The following is a 21,183-nucleotide window of genomic DNA, read 5'->3' as shown; positions in this document are numbered from 1 at the left end:
AATATATAAATATATTTCCATACATAATTTATATTTAAAAAAAAAATGTTCTTCTTGGAGGAGTGCGGATTTTCGGAGATCTGTTGCCCTTCTGGTGTAGTGGATAGAGTGCTCTGCTGGTTTTTCTCTATACTGATTTTTTCGACTGGTTCGTAACTTTTTCTGATACAACTTTATTTTTTCCGTTTGTTTAAATATTTTTTCTTAAATTCTTCTTTCCTCTTTTTTAAATTTTAATGTTATCTGTGAATAAATAAATGAATATGTTATTTTATAAGGATTTTCAAGATCGTGCTTTACCACTTTACCAAGTTTTACGTCATAATATCAACTTTGACCTCTTGTAAAAACATGTGACTATTGGCGCCAAATTTCAAATGTGGAGCGTATTTAGTCTGGAAGCAGCGCTATTTTTTCATGTCTGTCATCCCCTGAGGAAGAAGTAGCTCATACTTCGAAACGCGTTGGGAATAAAAACATTGATCTTTCATCTCAACTGTAATCCTGTATATTATTAAAGCAGCGCACGGAGTCCAAAAAAAAGCTCCATTGGATTTCGCACACACCCACAGACACCCGCACGCACATGCAGACACCCCCACACATGCACACACACAGACCGAGCATGTGACAAGCTTGGCGGCGGCAGGTCTGAAATAGACTTGATGATGCTATGCAGCCAGCCAATCACTGTAATGCCACAACCAACATTGCTGCAGCATTACAGTGTGTGGCAGACAATCAATCCCTGCATGTTCATTGGCTCTCTAAATAGCGCCAAACATGCAGGGAGAGGACCCGAGCTTCCGCCAAGCAACGCCTTTAATACTTGGCAAGCTCCGAGCATTGCAAGAACTGCGATGCTCGGGCAAGCACCGAATAGTGGCGAGCATGCTCGCTCATCAATAGACCTAATTTTGATGATGGTTGGGGTTTCAGATGTGAGAACCACATCTATCAAACATTTGTAGAATATCCACATAAGCCAACCTTTTCAAATATAAAAGATATATCGTGGCACAGCTGTGAGTGGTGCTCAAGTATCCGATACCCAAACCGTCAAATAGTACACACAGAAAACTTGGCACTCAACTTAATGTACTGGGGAGCAATTTTAATGCAGTCCAAAATACAACGTTTCGGTCTCAGAATGGACCTTCATCAAAGTACTGCCACAAACGTGTGTCAAAGTGAAAGAAAATTATATATATATATATATATATACATACACACACTGTAGATGTCACATCTCATCAATGAAAATCAAGAAAAATTGTGAGACCAAATATAAATGGAGAATGACAATTGAATATCATGCATCTAAAACTATACAGTCGCATACTGACAGGTGGGGGAAGGGGATAAGAGAGGATAGCGACAGGAAGGGAACAGGGATACCTACCCGACTGCTCAGTGGTGTAGTGTTCAGTATAGTGGGTACTTATGATCTGGAATTGTAAAATTGATATTTTCAGTAGGAATAGATATAACGAGGGTAAGTATGTGGATTAAGCCAACATACCTGCCAAAGAATAGGTTTTCCGCAAAGAGGTCCTGGTTAATAGATAGTAAGTATTCTGACTCTAGAGATATAATGTGAAATATAAAGTGAGGAGCTATTGTAAAAAATTGTGGAAAAAGAAAATCTTATGTATATTGCACCTTCCCAATTACTGTGGTGCATTAATTATAGGATTCAAGAGTCCACTATATTCAAGGAAGGGATGACCTGAGATGAATAAAAATATAGGGTGTAAAATCAGTATATGGAGAGAGATTAAATTGCGCACAACTGCAACATATGTCTGTATAGAAATCAAAAATGAGCCTCACTTGTATGCCTTGTGTCACCAATATTATTACAGATGATGGTATAGTGGAACGGACCTGTATAGGATATATGCTGTGTTAATGCCAGGTATAGCAATTAACTAAAGTATATAAATCTTACCAGTGGTGATTAGTGGTGGGTATGCCCTGCTCTCAACGCGGTGTCCGCCACTTGTTGGAGTGGAGAGAGGTGTGTTTTGGACGCTATTAAAAGAAGAAGGGCAGGACAAGTGTCTGCACTGAAACAGGAAGTGTGTCACAGGAAGTGACCTCACAGTGCGTACTACCAAGCCAGAAGCTTGGTTCCAGGCGCCATCTTTCCTGGATATGCGCAGAATTCATGGGAAATTGGGAACATAGTGCTGTTTGTTGTAAACTAGAGAGTTTATGAGTCAGTCGAGCAGGGGGAGAAACCATTAGGTCCAGGAGGGCAGGTCAGGCAGAGAGGTTGCGTAGTACAATCAGTATAGGCGACTCTGTAGAGATAAATGTATTAGAATGATTGCAATATTTACATATGTGCAAATAGTCAAATGAGTTATCCAAACACTAAAATGATGTAAAAATCCAAATATCACTTCAGGGTATATATCATGAAATTAAAGTACAAGTATACAGTTGTGCATTCAAATAAATGATTGTAAGTTGTGCTCCCCACTAAGGCCCCATGGGGATAGGGTTTGTAGCTGGTGAATCCAGTAGGATTCTCTTTTCTTCAATAAATGGATGCGGTCGTCTCCTCATCTAGATGACAAGATATGCTCAATTACCTGGAATTTAAATTGGGCAATAGTGTGTCCCTTTGTTATGGAGTGAAATGGTAACGATAGTACCATATTTTTGCAGCGGATATTCTATTTATGATTTGAAATCCGATCTTTTATTGGCTGTGTTGTTTCCCCTATGTACAATAGACCGCAAGGGCATTTAATAAGATAAACGATGCAAGATAAGTAGCAAGTGGAAAAATCCCTCAACGTATATTTCTTACCAGAATGGGGGTGATAAAAGGTGTCACCCTTCAGCACATTGTTGCACTGGTTTCAATGCAGGCAAGGGTATGTGCCAGTCTTGGGATATTGGAGAAATCTCTGTGTGGAGACACGTCCCTTAGTGCCAATGTCATCTCTCACAAGCGAGTCGAATATTAGGAAGGCGTTTATAACATGGTAAAAAGGGCTGTTTGAACTCACTGATATTGGGGTATGCTGTCCTAAGGTGATCCCAGTGTTTCCTTATTGTTTGATGCAAGTTATGTACATAGGGGTGATATGCATGAACTAAAGGGAACCGTTTATCAACAGACCGGTGTGGAATAATGGATGGTTTCCCAGCTTCCGCTAGTAGTGCCGAGGGGTAACCGCGTTCCTCAAATTTGTTGTGCATCTCTTCAATCCTCTGACTACTTTTAACCGGATCAGTTACAATTCTCTGTATCCTCATAAATTGTGAACTAGGTATAGCTTATTTAATTGACAAAGGATGGAGACTATTGAAGTGGAGACTATTGCGATCTGTCGGTTTGGTATATAGATTAGTACTGATTACCCCGTGTTCCTCTTTAAGTACTAAAGTGTCCAAAAAACTCACTTGATGTGTGTCACTAGTCATTGTAAATGATAAGCCCAGCCAAAAGGAGTTGAGCTTACGAAAGAAGTGGTCAAGACAGCCAATAAAACACAGCCAATAAAAGATCGGATTTCAAAACATAAATAGATTATCCACTGCGAAAATATGCTACTACCGTTATCATTTCACTCCATAACAAAGGGACACACTATTGCCCAATTAAAATTGCAGGTAATTGAGCATATCTTGTCATCTAGACGAGGAGGTGACCGCATCCATTTATTGAAGAAAAGAGAATCCTACTGGATTCACCAGCTACAAACCCTATCCCCATGGGGCCTTAGTGGGGAGTACGACTTACAATCATTTATTTGAATGCACAACTGTATACTTGTACTTTAATTTCATGATATATACCCTGAAGGGATATTTGGATTTTTACATCATTTTATTGTTTGGATAACTCATTTGACTATTTGCACGTATGTAAATATTGCAATCATTCTAATACATTTATACCCACTATACTGAACACTACACCATTGAGCAGTTGGGTAGGTATCCCTATTCGCTTCCTCTCCCTATCCTCTCTTATCCCCTTCCCCCACCTATGTCAGTATACGACTGTATAATATTTGATGCATGATAGTCAATTGTCATTCTCCATTTATATTTGGTGTCACAATTTTTCTTGATCTTCATTGATGAGATGTGACATGTATATATATAATTTTCTTTCGCTTTGACACGTTTGTTGCAGTACTTTGATGAAGAACCATTCTGTGACCGAAACGTTGCATTTTGGACTGCATTAAAATTGCCCCACAGTTCATTAAGTTGAGTGCCAAGTTTTCTTTGTATAACCTCTTTAAGTAACAGGTACAATCTCTAGAAAGCTGATATTTTTCTGGCAGTTTCCTACTGTACAAGAAAGTCCACGTTACCTCCACAAATGTCTTGTGTGGCTTTGACATATTAATCTTCAGAATATTTCCTATTATTGGTAAGGGCCTTGGTCCAGGGGGGAAATCTTTGTGAACTCCTTTCTTCCAATTTTTTGAGGAAAAGAACACAAATAGGATTATGAAGACAAACAGGAGGATAGTAATGGTGTCCATGGTGATGTCTTCTTAAAATCTGGAGAAGATAAAAGAAAAGAGAAAAAGGAGCAAAATAAAGTAGTTACAGTCCCTGTTTGGTGATCAACGTATCGTCCAGCGAGAGCAGAATGATGACCGGACCCAGAGACTTTCTATTGAGAGTGAACCCCTCTCTTTTGGGCATAGCTAGATGACAGCCTCTGCCCCTTGGTTTAGGAATTTAGTGAGGGTCTGAATTTCCATTGTTTAGTATTCAACAGAATTTATATGTATCTCAAAAATTGTTTCAAACTTTAGTTACTAGAAATGAGCCAATCTTCCAATATTAATTTTGGGCAGATTTGATTGAATTTGACAGACGGGTTAGATTCCGTACAAATAAAATTCATTTCAAATCAATTCTGCCCCAAAAAATCTTGTATGTTTATTATGTTCCTAGATCTCTATAAATCCCAAATACAGGGGAAGGGAAGGGGCTAAAATATAACAATAGGTTATACTCTACTGTCCTGCCGGTGAAGCTCCCTGCCCTGATCACAGATCACTAAGACTTTTTAGTTTTCTCTTCAGTCTTCAGGTTTCCGCTCTTCTCGTCTTATGTCTGTCACCCTTCCCTCTTTGGTGAAACCGGGTGTATGTGTCCAAATCTGCGCTGCTGATGAAGATACTGTAGATGGCGGATGATATCCTTCAAAGCTTTATTTCAAGCAAGTTAATAGTCAACACATTTCAAGGTCATGCAGGACCTTTACCTCAGGACAAAACCTTACAAGTGGACTGTCAGAACTCCATGTTCTTATATGCTCACCTTGTTTTGTTGCAACTAAGCAACATGTAGAAAGCATGGATCAGCTGCTGCAAGACACGGGTGCAAAGACCAAGGATAATGGTGAACCCGGGTGTATGTGTCCAAATCTGAGCTGCTGATAAAGATGGATGGTGGACGATATCTAAACGTCATGCAAGACCTCTTTCTCAGGACAATACCTTACAAGTGGATTGTCAGATCTGCACGTTCTTAAATTGGGGTGAAATTTTTTTTTTTTTGCGAAAAAAACCTGCCAAACCAGGCACTTGACATGTCAAAGTTCATAAAGCAAAAACATCACAAACAATGATTAAATACAATACAAATAAAAAGACCATGTATGTAATGAATCTACGAACAAACAATAAAAAGAACCATCCAGAAACCACTGGAGCCATAGGCGGAGGAGGACATGACTTGGGGATGGGTGGACCTTTACTCCTGCAGCTTTTTGGTATAGTGGTGTAGATTTTAAAGGGAAGGTGCCATCCCAAAAATATTTTTTCAGCAATTGAAAAAATGTAAAGAATTAATGTTTACATTTTCTAATAATTTTAAAAAGTTTGGCATTTCCACTTGTTAACACTAGGGGGAGCAGATACTGAAATTTGGCACAAAAACCTAGTATATAACTAGCTCACATTACTGTCCTGCAGTAATTATGGGCATACAGTGTCCATGATCTTTGATTTTGATATATGATCATGCCCTAAAATGGACACTGTATGGGCGGAATCTGCTGACTTGGGTGTGGTGTCACTCCTCTCCTCCCCTTCTGGGTGTTTGCTAAGGGAAAAGAGAGGATGACATCTAGGAACACAGTGAGCAGCCATTTTGATGGGGCCTGCAAAGTTACTGACTGTCTTTTCATGTAAAGTCTGGATCAGAACAGGTCACCAATCAGCAGAAATGTGTCCTGGATTTCTGTGGAGCAGACAAGCAGACGGTCCATCCATGTGTATAAAACACAGTGCTCTATGTACAATCCCTGGCACTGAGCAGGGTGCCCTGTTATGATTGAGTCACCGTGGGAGGCAAAAACAGAAATGCTAGCTAAGTCCAGAAAACCAGAGAAGTTGGCAGCTATCGGATTGCAGACCCCTGAACCTATCAACACAACTAGCAGTAGCCGTGGGGGGTTCCTACGATGCCCTAGACCCCTCGATCACAGCCGGAGAATTAAATAGGCCTAAAGAAAGAAAGGGGAAATCTAAACTGCCCCAGAGCAGACCCCAAAGCAATAGGCAGCCCCCAACATATTATGAGGGAGAAGCAAGATGAAAACACTAACACAGACAGAAAGATAGACTGAGCAAAGACGGGGCCCAAGCTAACTAGATAGGAAAGGACAGGAAGGCTGCTGTCTGCAATCCGTGAAAAACCCTATGAAAATAAGAGCCAACAGACTGACAGTGAAAAAGGCCCTGAAGACGCTAGGCTTCAAAAAAGCTATGTCAGTACTCAGGAATATTCTGAAGACAGAGCAACAGGCAAAAGGAGATTCAGCTCACCCCAGCAGGGAATGGCAGAATCCAGAAAAGCAAGGAAAACAAAAACAAAACACAAATGCTAACAGGCAAAGCAGAAAACTTAGCTTTAGAGCAGGAATCAGACTGGTGTCCTAGAAGTCCACAGAGAAATCACCCGCAGGGCAGAAAGGCGTCGGCAGCCTTATATCCAGTCCGTGACTCCACTCAGCCAGTCATCCTCATTAGGCTCAGGTGCCTGATAATCAGGCTCATTACCTTCCTTTACCAGAATAGTGAGTTCACCAGACCTCAGTGACGAAGGGGAAAATGAACTCACAACAGTGCCCCCCATAGACCAGCACACTGCTCTCCTGAAATACTCTGTGCTGCTGTCACCCTGCTCCTTCCCCCATACATCTCCCACTTTGACCCCCCCATACACCAGCACACTGCTCTCCTGAAATACTCTGTGCTCCTGTCACCCTGCTCCTCCCCCATATATCTCCCTCTGTGCCCCCCACAGACCAGCACACTGCTCTCCTGAAATACTCTGTGCTGCTGTCACCCTGCTCCTTCCACCATATATCAGGCCCCTGTCGCCTCGCTTTCACACATCGCCAGGACAGGATCTGAGGAGAGGAATGGGGTCTTCGGTCACCGAGGATGGCAGGCAGCAAGGATTCTGGGAGCAGGGTGACAGCAGCACAGAGTATTTCAGGAGAGCAGTGTGCTGGTCTATGGGGGGCACACAGAGATATATGGTAGGGGGAGCAGAGTGACAGCAGCACAGAGTATTTCAGGAGAGCAGTGCACTGGTCTATGGGGGGCACAGAGGGAGATATATGGGTGAGGAGCAGGGAGACAGCAGCACAGAAATCCAGGAAACATTTCTGCTGATTGATGGCCTGTTCTGATCCAGACTTTGCATGCAAAGACCCCATTCCCCTCCTCAGATACTGTCCTGGCAATGTGTGAAAGCGAGGCGACAGGCGCAGTCTGGGGTGACGCTGGGAAGCAGGCTGGGGGGGAATGGAGCCATACAGTAACGATAAAAATGAGACCTCTCTCTTCAGCTGCCTCCCCAGCCCTCCCCTGACTGCACCTATTACCCCTGACCCGTGCGCAGGTGCTCAGCCAGAACCACCCCAGAATGGGTCCCCTTTTAGCAGATCATAAATAATACCGCCATATACTTCACACACAATGCCGCCATATAGATCATGCACAATACCACCATGTAGATCACACAAAAAACCAGCAGGGTGACAGCAGCACAGAGTATTTCAGGAGAGGAGTATCACACGGCAGAGAATTGTATACACGGCTCAGCAGACAGTATCACACAGGAGAGGATTAGATATACGAATCAGCAGAGAGTATCACACAGGAGAGGATTAGATACATGGTTCAGCAGTCAGTATCACACAGGAGAGGATTAGATACACGGCTCAGCACAGTATCACACAGCAGAGGATTAGATACACGGTTCAGCAGTCAGTATCACACAGGAGAGGATTAGATACACGGTTCAGCAGACAGTATCACACAGGAGAGGATTAGATACACGGTTCAGCAGACAGTATCACACAGGAGAGGATTAGATACACGGTTCAGCAGATAGTATCACACAGGAGAGGATTAGATACACGGTTCAGCAGTCAGTATCACACAGGAGAGGATTAGATACACGGTTCAGCAGTCAGTATCACACAGGAGAGGATTATATACACGGCTCAGCAGTCAGTATCACACAGGAGAGGATTAGATACACGGCTCAGCAGTCAGTATCACACAGGAGAGGATTAGATACACGGTTCAGCAGTCAGTATCACACAGGAGAGGATTAGATACACGGTTCAGCAGTCAGTATCACACAGGAGAGGATTAGATACACGGCTCAGCAGTCAGTATCACACAGGAGAGGATTAGATACACGGCTCAGCAGTCAGTATCACACAGGAGGATTAGATACACGGTTCATCAGTCAATAACACACAGGAGAGGATTAGATACACGGCTCAGCAGGCAGTATCACACAGGAGAGGATTAGATGCTCAGCAGTCAGTATCACACAGGAGAGGATTAGATACACGGCTCAGCAGTCAGTATCACCCAGGAGAGGATTAGATACACGGCTCAGCAGGCAGTATCACACAGGAGAGGATTAGATACACGGCTCAGCAGGCAGCATCACACAGGATAGGATTAGATACACGGTTCAGCAGTCAGTATCACACAGGATAGGATTAGATACACAGCTCAGCAGTCAGTATCACACAGTATAGGATTAGATACACGGCCCAGCAGTCAGTATCACACAGGAGATGATTAGATACACGGCTCAGCAGTCAGTGTCACACAGGAGAGGATTAGATACACGGTACAGCAGTCAGTATCACACAGGAGAGGATTAGATACACGGCTCAGCAGTCAGTATCACACAGGAGAGGATTAGATACACGGTTCAGCAGTCAGTATCACACAGGAGAGGATTAGATACACGGCTCAGCAGTCAGTATCACACAGGAGAGGATTAGATACACGGTTCAGCAGTCAGTATCACACAGGAGAGGATTAGATACACGGCTCAGCAGACAGTATCACACAGGAGAGGATTAGATACACGGTTCAGCAGTCAGTATCACACAGGAGAGGATTAGATACACGGCTCAGCAGTCAGTATCACACAGGAGAGGATTAGATACACGGTTCAGCAGTCAGTATCACACAGGAGAGGATTAGATACACGGCTCAGCAGTCAGTATCACACAGGAGAGGATTAGATACACGGTTCAGCAGTCAGTATCACACAGGGGAGGATTAGATACACGGCTCAGCAGACAGTATCACACAGGAGAGGATTAGATACACGGTTCAGCAGTCAGTATCACACAGGAGAGGATTAGATACACGGCTCAGCAGACAGTATCACACAGGAGAGGATTAGATACACGGCTCAGCAGACAGTATCACACAGGAGAGGATTAGATACACGGCTCAGCAGACAGTATCACACAGGAGAGGATTAGATACACGGCTCAGCAGACAGTATCACACAGGAGAGGATTAGATACACGGCTCAGCAGTCAGTATCACACAGGGGAGGATTAGATACACGGCTCAGCAGACAGTATCACACAGGAGATGATTAGATACACGGTTCAGCAGTCAGTATCACACAGGAGAGGATTAGATACACGGCTCAGCAGACAGTATCACACAGGAGAGGATTAGATACACGGCTCAGCAGACAGTATCACACAGGAGAGGATTAGATACACGGCTCAGCAGACAGTATCACACAGGAGAGGATTAGATACACGGCTCAGCAGTCAGTATCACACAGGGGAGGATTAGATACACGGCTCAGCAGTCAGTATCACACAGGAGATGATTAGATACACGGTTCAGCAGTCAGTATCACACAGGAGAGGATTAGATACACGGCTCAGCAGACAGTATCACACAGGAGAGGATTAGATACACAGCTCAGCAGACTGTATCACACAGGAGAGGATTAGATACATGGCTCAGCAGACAGTATCACACAGGAGAGGATTAGATACACGGCTCAGCAGTCAGTATCACACAGGGGAGGATTAGATACACGGCTCAGCAGACAGTATCACACAGATGATTAGATACACGGTTCAGCAGTCAGTATCACACAGGAGAGGATTAGATACACGGCTAAGCAGACAGTATCACACAGGAGAGGATTAGATACACAGCTCAGCAGACAGTATCACACAGGAGAGGATTAGATACACGGCTCAGCAGACAGTATCACACAGGAGAGGATTAGATACACGGCTCAGCAGTCAGTATCACACAGGGGAGGATTAGATACACGGCTCAGCAGACAGTATCACACAGGAGATGATTAGATACACGGTTCAGCAGTCAGTATCACACAGGAGAGGATTAGATACACGGCTCAGCAGACAGTATCACACAGGAGAGGATTAGATACACAGCTCAGCAGACAGTATCACACAGGAGAGGATTAGATACACGGCTCAGCAGACAGTATTACACAGGAGAGGATTAGATACACGGCTCAGCAGTCAGTATCACACAGGGGAGGATTAGATACACGGCTCAGCAGTCAGTATCACACAGGAGAGGATTAGATACACGGCTCAGCAGACAGTATCACACAGGGGAGGATTAGATACACGGCTCAGCAGACAGTATCACACAGGAGAGGATTAGATACACGGCTCAGCAGTCAGTATCACACAGGGGAGGATTAGATACACTTCTCAGCAGTCAGTATCACACAGGGGAGGATTAGATACACGGCTCAGCAGACAGTATCACACAGGAGATGATTAGATACACGGTTCAGCAGTCAGTATCACACAGGAGAGGATTAGATACACGGCTCAGCAGACAGTATCACACAGGAGAGGATTAGATACACAGCTCAGCAGACAGTAACACACAGGAGAGGATTAGATACACGGCTCAGCAGACAGTATCACACAGGAGAGGATTAGATACACGGCTCAGCAGTCAGTATCACACAGGGGAGGATTAGATACACGGCTCAGCAGACAGTATCACACAGGAGATGATTAGATACACGGTTCAGCAGTCAGTATCACACAGGAGAGGATTAGATACACGGCTCAGCAGACAGTATCACACAGGAGAGGATTAGATACACGGCTCAGCAGACAGTATCACACAGGGGAGGATTAGATACACTTCTCAGCAGTCAGTATCACACAGGGGAGGATTAGATACACGGCTCAGCAGACAGTATCACACAGGAGATGATTAGATACACGGTTCAGCAGTCAGTATCACACAGGAGAGGATTAGATACACGGCTCAGCAGACAGTATCACACAGGAGAGGATTAGATACACAGCTCAGCAGACAGTATCACACAGGAGAGGATTAGATACACGGCTCAGCAGACAGTATCACACAGGAGAGGATTAGATACACGGCTCAGCAGTCAGTATCACACAGGGGAGGATTAGATACACGGCTCAGCAGACAGTATCACACAGGAGATTATTAGATACACGGTTCAGCAGTCAGTATCACACAGGAGAGGATTAGATACACGGCTCAGCAGACAGTATCACACAGGAGAGGATTAGATACACAGCTCAGCAGACAGTATCACACAGGAGAGGATTAGATACACGGCTCAGCAGACAGTATCACACAGGAGAGGATTAGATACACGGCTCAGCAGTCAGTATCACACAGGGGAGGATTAGATACACGGCTCAGCAGACAGTATCACACAGGAGATGATTAGATACACGGTTCAGCAGTCAGTATCACACAGGAGAGGATTAGATACACGGCTCAGCAGACAGTATCACACAGGAGAGGATTATATACACAGCTCAGCAGACAGTATCACACAGGAGAGGATTAGATACACGGCTCAGCAGACAGTATCACACAGGAGAGGATTAGATACACGGCTCGGCAGTCAGTGTCACACAGGAGAGGATTAGATACACGGTTCAGCAGTCAGTATCACACAGGAGAGGATTAGATACACGGCTCAGCAGTCAGTATCACACAGGAGAGGATTAGATACACGGTTCAGCAGTCAGTATCACACAGGAGAGGATTAGATACACGGCTCAGCAGTCAGTATCACACAGGAGAGGATTAGATACACGGTTCAGCAGTCAGTATCACACAGGAGAGGATTAGATACACGGCTCAGCAGACAGTATCACACAGGAGAGGATTAGATACACGGTTCAGCAGTCAGTATCACACAGGAGAGGATTAGATACACGGCTCAGCAGTCAGTATCACACAGGAGAGGATTAGATACACGGTTCAGCAGTCAGTATCACACAGGAGAGGATTAGATACACGGCTCAGCAGTCAGTATCACACAGGAGAGGATTAGATACACGGTTCAGCAGTCAGTATCACACAGGGGAGGATTAGATACACGGCTCAGCAGACAGTATCACACAGGAGAGGATTAGATACACGGTTCAGCAGTCAGTATCACACAGGAGAGGATTAGATACACGGCTCAGCAGACAGTATCACACAGGAGAGGATTAGATACACGGCTCAGCAGACAGTATCACACAGGAGAGGATTAGATACACGGCTCAGCAGACAGTATCACACAGGAGAGGATTAGATACACGGCTCAGCAGACAGTATCACACAGGAGAGGATTAGATACACGGCTCAGCAGTCAGTATCACACAGGGGAGGATTAGATACACGGCTCAGCAGACAGTATCACACAGGAGATGATTAGATACACGGTTCAGCAGTCAGTATCACACAGGAGAGGATTAGATACACGGCTCAGCAGACAGTATCACACAGGAGAGGATTAGATACACGGCTCAGCAGACAGTATCACACAGGAGAGGATTAGATACACGGCTCAGCAGACAGTATCACACAGGAGAGGATTAGATACACGGCTCAGCAGTCAGTATCACACAGGGGAGGATTAGATACACGGCTCAGCAGTCAGTATCACACAGGAGATGATTAGATACACGGTTCAGCAGTCAGTATCACACAGGAGAGGATTAGATACACGGCTCAGCAGACAGTATCACACAGGAGAGGATTAGATACACAGCTCAGCAGACTGTATCACACAGGAGAGGATTAGATACATGGCTCAGCAGACAGTATCACACAGGAGAGGATTAGATACACGGCTCAGCAGTCAGTATCACACAGGGGAGGATTAGATACACGGCTCAGCAGACAGTATCACACAGATGATTAGATACACGGTTCAGCAGTCAGTATCACACAGGAGAGGTTTAGATACACGGCTCAGCAGACAGTATCACACAGGAGAGGATTATATACACAGCTCAGCAGACAGTATCACACAGGAGAGGATTAGATACACGGCTCAGCAGACAGTATCACACAGGAGAGGATTAGATACACGGCTCGGCAGTCAGTATCACACAGGGGAGGATTAGATACACGGCTCAGCAGACAGTATCACACAGGAGATGATTAGATACACGGTTCAGCAGTCAGTATCACACAGGAGAGGATTAGATACACGGCTCAGCAGACAGTATCACACAGGGGAGGATTAGATACACGGCTCAGCAGTCAGTATCACAGGAGACAGTATTACAGATATGCCCACACTGGTGAAACTTCCAGCCCCCCCCCAATTATACACTAGACTATGGGCTGTATATGTCACTGTCCTCAGACAGTCATAAAAGCAAATGTGTCAGATTACCGGAGATCACTGGGGCTGTGTGTGAGTGAGGAGGCGGAGACAGAGCAGGAGGACAGTGGAGCTGGAGCAGGAGGACAGTGCAGAAAGTGGAGCTCAGCAGATAGCACTGGGCTACAGTAAAATGGCGCCCAGCCACACCTACAGCGGTGAATGGTGCAGCCCACAGGGGCGTGCTCAGTTCACTGCTAATGAGGCTGTATGGTGGGGTCGGGAGCCGCCCGCAGTCTTCTATGTCCAGGGACAGCCATATTTGCAGACTGTATGAGACCTCCACAGATCTGCAAATCAAGATGGCAGCTAGTGATGGGTAAAATGCGTTTTTTTGGTGAGCCGGCTCTTTTGGATCGGCACACCAAAAAGAGCCGGCTCTTTTGGCTCCGAAAACGGCTCTTCATTTCCTATTACCTTTGGCTTTAAATTTGAAGCCAAATTCTGGTATGTGTTAACCCATGATTGTATACCTTTTAGTAAAAATCTACACATGTGCCAATTTATGACATAAAACAGAATAGTTTCCAGAATAACCAGATTTTATATTTGCTGTAAAAACTTTAACAAACACAAAATGAACATGCAAAATAGCAACAAGATCCTAATTATCAGTGCCACATTTTAAAGCTACCTTCACACTTCGCAAGTTCGCTGTGGGCCGTCTGCTGCAAACAGTCTGCAGCAAAACTGCAGCGTCACATGTCGCATGTGCATCCAGGCGGATTTAGATAAGGAATTTGTGCCGTTGTGGGTCGGGCGGTGACAGCACGGAGCTGTGCGATCGGTCCCCGGAGGCCAATCACGGAGCTCTGTGTCCATGTCATGCGTGCGCACAGAACTGCCTGTCGCATCTCTGGCCCCGCCCCCTGAGGCAGGGGCAGAAGAGAAAATGCAGCGCTGGAGCCGGGAAAGGTAAGAATTGAGCCTACCCCTTTAAACCTGATAATTTCCAAAATAACAGCGTGTGTGTTAACTTAAAAACAATCACAAGAGGGCAAGGAATGCTTGTCACAGATTGGAGGGGGCGGGGCTGTGAGTCAGTGCTATGTGCGGCAGCAGGAGGAGCATGCATTCTTTCTCAGTCTCCTGGATAAGATCAGAGTGACTACTGCCGGGAGGGGCGGGGCAAGAGGGGACTGACTGTGGAATGTGAACTGGCAAAGAGCCGTTTAAATTTCAATTGGCTCCCTGCCAGGAGCCGGCTCATATGATTCACTATAAAGAGCTGGCTCTTAGAGCCGGCTCCTTCGGGAGCTACCCATCACTAATGGCAGCGCCCAGTGGCTACATTAAAACATTATTACAAACAAACCATAAATCCTGGTTAGTACAACATTTGCTGAAACAACATGTTTTGTTACTTACTCTTTTTTTTGCAAATTATATAAAATTGTGTCACCTTCCCTTTAAGCACAAGTGATGTTGCTTTCAGAGTAAGAAGCCCAGTATGTCTGTGCCTGGGGGGTTACTGTGAGGAGGGTGGGGCTTATATAGAGCAGGAAATCTGTGTCTCTCCCTCTTTCATGCACAGGATGAACAGGAGGAAGCATGTCTGCAGTTTCAGGGAGTATAATACTGGGGTTATCACCTCACACGACAGATGACAGGAGCACATTCCCCTCAGACATCATGTACTCCCTTGATAAAGCGCCTGTGGCGGGCGCGAAACGTACGTCGGGTGTCGTTGCATGGGCCTTCACCTCCTCTGCTCCCCGGTAAGCAGCCTGCCTTTACTTGTTTCCACACTTCGGTCATTTGGACCGCTGGGCGGGTCGTCTCCCGGGTTCTCTCTGGCACAATTGCGCAGTTTTGATATGCTGATACATATGTTATTTACTATTTAAGAATCCTTCCACATGTCATTGATTCATTTATGTTCAGTGTCCATTGGACTTGCACATTGACCCCTCTGGATGGTTTGTTTTTTTTTTTGGCGCTCTAGACATGTACAGCTATGTACAATACACATTTAATTGAGTATGCCATATTTGACTATCTTTTACCATTAGACACATGTCTGTTATGTGCAATGCCCATGGGCTGACTGAACGTTGTGCCATGTAGATTTCGAGCACTGGTATCATTTTATTTACCCTGTCCTTGTCTGTCCTGATTGTTGTATCATTGGGGCTTATCCCCCCTATTTTAGTCAACTTGTATACTTGTCAGCACTTGATGTGAGTACTAATAAAATTTATACTTTTGCATATATTTTGTATCCGTTACTCCGTTTTCTCCTTTTTAAGATTAGCATATGGAGTGGTAATCCATGCACAAGGCGTTTTTGGACCATGGTCACCGCCTTGTCTCGTTCTCTGATACTGGGCATTATCATATATGCATGTTCCTCATGTGCCTGCTACATTTTCCTCACAGACTGTGAGACAACATCTGTGTGACCTCCCTGCAGACATGTTTCATATACTACTCTGCATTCACCTCAGACATTGTGTAGTGTGTACAGTATCAGCTCCTACATCATATCTGGGATCAAGATTACCTCAGAAATTCATTTAGCTGCCATGTTCCCTCACTCATTGTAGAGGCAGCTTTTGTGTGACCTCCCTGCAGACATTTCTGATATCCCACATTACTGCTGTATTATACAGAGTCTTCATGAGTTCTGGGTTTATGTATGATAGGACAGAGCAGGGACACATACAGTGTCTGCCATTACTATGGTGGAGCTGAGCAGTCACATGTATTAGAGACACTGGTGAGAGAGGAGCAGTCGGGGGATGGTATATGTATGATGATGAGAGGCTGCACTTCATGTCAGTGCACTGTATACTGACCCTGCTGTCTGCGGATTACTCCTCTTCCCAGTTATGGAGTCTGATGATCTGTATGTGACCTCATCTCTGTTACACACTGTGAGGCTGGGTGTGCAGATCCCGTGTAACCAGGTTACTCACTATATATGTGGTATATGGGTAAAGGCTGTATTCCTGTGCTGTATACTTAACCCGTACCATAGGTCTGTATACATGATATCACTCCTCACTCTGCTATATACGGATTATGCTGGGTATAGACATCCTGTGTCTCCAGGTCATTTTCCTGGCTGTACATATAACCTGGACATGACTTCCAGCTTAGTGCTTGATTTCTGTAGCTATTGCTGCCTTAGTCCTCTTATGCTGTCCTGCCGGATATTCCATCCTGTCTCTGTATATTGTCTCCCTGGTATGTTGCATGATCAGAGTATACCTACCAAGAGCTTATTTTATATTACCTAAGATGGTGGATAGCACAGGCCTGAATGGATTATGCTTTATAATGTGTAAAATAAATAATCAGGGAGTAACTCAGCACATTTGAGTGGGCACTCAGCACATGGCGGGCAGTGAGTGGGCACTAATAACTCGGCACATGGCGGGCAGTGAGTGGGCACTAATAACTCAGCACATGGCGGGCAGTGAGTGGGCACTAATAACTCAGCACATGGCGGGCAGTGAGTGGGCACTCCTAGTGTGAGGCTGCACATTGCTCTGGAGGACACATCATGGGCCCAGTTTCCAGCCCTGTCTCTCGTCTATTGTAATTGTATGTAGTAGAGTGACTGGGATACAGAACTTGCAGTTTTCTGCTCACACACCTGTGGCTGCAGGCGGGTTATATTAGACCTACACATTTCTTACCATTTATGTGCAGCTGGTGATTAGAGTCTGTAACTGCTGTAGAGGAGCAGGCGGCTTCTCATTTATGGTTACAGCATATATCACAGCATTGCCCATCTCTGTCTATGTCTGGACCTTACGATGGGATATTTTCCATTATTAACCTGTTGTATACTTTGGTTGTAAACCTGCATGGTTTTCACCCTCACTTATCCCACATCTTGTGCGGTTGGAGGGGTCCTTGAAGTTGGTTAAATATGGTCTTGGGGATCCAATGGGATATGGTTTCCTCCTTTTGGTTCTGGATCTGGTGAAAGGTGGAGGGGAGTTTCGGCAAGGGTTTGTCGGACCCCCAGGAAATTCAAGTGAACATTGGAACCCTTGTGGTTATGGTTCTCCCGAGCTGGTGGGGTAATGGCTGGGAGTAATTGTTGGTACATTTTATGTTCACTTTATGTTTGGTAATCACCAGATTTTGGGAGCTTCGAGGACTCCTACCAGCGTGTTAATATTATTTATGCTTTGATGTTTTATTGTATGTTTGTTTTAATAAAGGCGTGAATAATAATTACAAAAAAAAAAGGGATCAGTGTATACCCACCAAGTGCTTATTTTATATTACTTAAGATGGTGCATAGCACAGGTCTGAGTGGATTACCCGGAGCCTGGTGGTTGGGGGGGTCCTTGAAGTTGGTTAGAAATTGGTCTGGGGGATCCATTGGGATATGGATTCCTCTTTTTGGAAGTTAATATGATTCTGGACATGGTGAAAGGTGGAGGGGAGTTTGGGGAGCAAGGGTTTGTTGGATCCCTAGTAAATTCAAGTGAACATTGGAAGCCTTGTGGCTATGGTGCTCCCGAGCTAGTGGGGTAATGGATGGGAGTAATTGTTGGCACATTTTTTGTATGGTAATCACCAGATTTGGGAGCTTCAGGACTCCCCCCAGCGTGTTAATGTTATTTATGCTTTGATGTTTATTTTTTGTTTATTTTAATAAGAACATGAATTAAAAATTTAAAAAACAAAGAACAAACGAAAAAAACCCAACAGTTATTTGTTTTCCTTTTAGTGGGTCCTTGAAGTTATTTATAAATTGGTCAGTAGGGGTAACCATATCAAGTATGGACCTTTGGTTTGGGGGGGTGTTCATCACAGTCACTGCCCCTGACCTTGGAACGCCAAGAGATGGTACTGTATGAGGAGCGTCCAGCTGTGTAAGGTGTATTAAACAAATTAAATCAACGTATATATTTTGTTAATCACAGACGCTCTCACAGTATGTATTGGACCGTAATCCAACAGCAGATATATGAAACTGTTTGAAAAACGGACACGACTCTAAGGTGTAGGTCTGGAAAAACTCCTCGGCTTTTTCTTCCAGAGTCATACCCAGATATCTTCTATTTGTCCGTGCTAGAAGGCAGTACACGGTAGTGTGTGAGGAGCGTACACTGCTGTACTGTGTGTGTATGTAAAATTGTCAAGCTCCGTGTATTTGTATATGGACGGACACACGCTGTCTCTGTTTAGTTTTGACTGTAATCAAACAACAGATATACGAAACTGTTTGAAAAATGGACACAACTCTAAGGTGTAGGTCTGGAAAAACGGACAAACTACTCGGTTTTTTTTCCAGAGTCACACCCAGGTAGCTTCTCTTTGTCCGTGATACCAGCCGGTACACGGTAGTGTGTGAGGAGCGTACACCGCTAGAAGGTGTCTGTATGGAACATTATCAAGCTCCGTGTATTTGTATACGGACTGACACACGCTGTCTCTGTCTAGTTTTGACTGTAATGAAACAACAGATATACGAAACTGTTTGAAAAATGGACACGACTCTAAGGTGTAGGTCTGGAAAAATGGACAAACTCCTCTGCTTTTTCTTCCAGAGTCACACCCAGATAACTTCTATTTGTCCGTGATACCAGCCGGAATACACTGTAGTGTGTGAGGAGCGTACACCGCTAGACGATGTGTGAAAAAATGAACGCTCAGTAACTCACCAGGACAAAATAATAAAATTTGGAGTGCTTTGACAAAAGCAGTTTGAACAGCAGTGTGCACACAGCAATGCAGCTAGCAGGTAGCCTTAAAAGGCAGCCTAATCACCACCAGCGCTGCTGCACACAACAAAAATCCTCCCCTTGCACTGCACACTAACTGTACAGTGAAAAGTGCTATCAGCAGAAGCAGTTTTTTTTTATTCTTCCCTGCCTAACGCTCTCCCTGTTCAGAATCAGCAGCAGCACCTCTCCCTATTGTAAGATGGCGGTCGGCGGTCACAGCCTTTTATACCCCCTGTGACGCCACACAAAGCCAGCCAATCACTTCAATGCCCTTCTCTAAGATGGTGCTGGCTGCTGCCCATGTCATCGCGTTGCCCATCATTGGCTGAAAAAAGGCGCTGGAAGCATCATTTGAAACGCGACTTTGGCGCGCTGATCGGCGACCTCATGGCGACCTCACACGGGTCGGTTTTCGATCGGCGAAACCAGACTTTGGCAAAAGTCGCTGATTTTTGAATCTGACTGACCTTATTCGCTCAACTCTAGTGCCTAGATTTACTGTAGTTATGGAGTAGGGGTCGCTCCAATATCCATAAGTCAAGAGAAATAAATGTAAAAGCAAGTATTTACAAAAAAATGATTTCTGAATAAAAAATTCCTTTATCAAAACATGTGCATTATTTTGTCTTTGAGAAATAAGCCATCCGAAATACGAACTCCTATTCAAATGAGCTGAAATTACCCAGACTGTGTCATTACTGTAGGCCAGCAGCCACTCAAGCCGTTTGCCTCAATCAATGGTAAGAATGTGTAAACCGCATCGGGTCACTCTAGATGTGGCTAACCTTAGAAGACAGACTGGTGCTGGTTACGGATGACGGATAAATGAATAGGTAACTCCCGGAACAAAGCTTCATGTGTGTTACACAAATGTACAGAATTAAATCAAAATGCTGGCAAAAAAACTTTTTTTAGGAATAGCAAAGAAAGGAAAAAATTAAAATAGTGATGGGGGAATGTAGAAAACATCATGTGAAAAGGGATGAAACTGCAGTGAATAGAGTGGTAAATTCATTCATTTACCCCCGAGGGTGGTTTGCATGTTAATGACCAGGCCAATTTTTGCAATTAATAATAATAATCTTTATTTTCATATAGCGCTAACATATTCTGCAGCGCTTTACAGTTTGCACACATTATCATCACTGTCCCGGATGGGGCTCACAATCTTAATTCCCTATCAGTATGTCTTTTGAATGTGGGAGGAAACCGGAGTGCCGGAGGAAACCCACGCAAACACGGGGAGAACATACAAACTCCATGCAGATGTTGTCCTTGGTGGGATATGAACCCAGGACCCCAGCGCTGCAAGGCTGCAGTGCTGACCACTGTCCCTTTATGAAGTAATAACGCTGGAACGCTTCCATGGATCCCGGTGATTCTGGCAAGTTTTCTTGTGACTTATTGTACTTCATGTTAGTGGTAAAATTTGTTTGATATGAATTGAGTTTATTTGTGAAAAAAACGGAAATTTGGCAAAAATTTAGAAAAT

At 44.5% G+C, this 21,183-nt stretch overlaps 2 protein-coding genes across 6 annotated transcripts in view; one reads left to right on the top strand and one right to left on the bottom strand.

The window, feature by feature from the left end:
• LOC141098559 (cytochrome P450 2K1-like) overlaps positions 1 to 21,183 on the bottom strand; it is a 111,729-nt gene that overhangs the window by 64,581 nt on the left and 25,965 nt on the right. Inside the window, exons 1-2 of one of the 5 annotated variants that reach the window (XM_073586453.1) lie at positions 15,367 to 15,503; positions 4,344 to 4,536 (exon numbers count right to left, since the gene is read on the bottom strand). In XM_073586453.1, coding sequence (XP_073442554.1) covers positions 4,344 to 4,517 — 174 coding nt within the window. In that variant the 5' untranslated portion in view covers positions 4,518 to 4,536; positions 15,367 to 15,503. The other 4 variants (XM_073586455.1, XM_073586456.1, XM_073586452.1 and 1 more) reach the window with 4 other exon arrangements.
• Positions 15,502 to 21,183, top strand: part of LOC141098558 (cytochrome P450 2K6-like) — a 411,322-nt gene continuing 405,640 nt past the window's right edge. The window contains exon 1 of the mRNA XM_073586451.1: positions 15,502 to 15,716. Within this exon, the coding sequence (XP_073442552.1) occupies positions 15,602 to 15,716 (115 nt within the window). The 5' untranslated portion in view covers positions 15,502 to 15,601. The remainder of the gene's footprint in view (positions 15,717 to 21,183) is intronic.

The sequence above is a fragment of the Dendrobates tinctorius genome, unplaced genomic scaffold, assembly GCF_039654945.1.
Source record: "Dendrobates tinctorius isolate UK_male_01 unplaced genomic scaffold, ASM3965494v1 ptg000093l, whole genome shotgun sequence".
Classification (NCBI taxonomy): Eukaryota; Metazoa; Chordata; class Amphibia; order Anura; family Dendrobatidae; genus Dendrobates; species Dendrobates tinctorius.
This window is presented reverse-complemented; position numbering and strand designations above follow the sequence as displayed.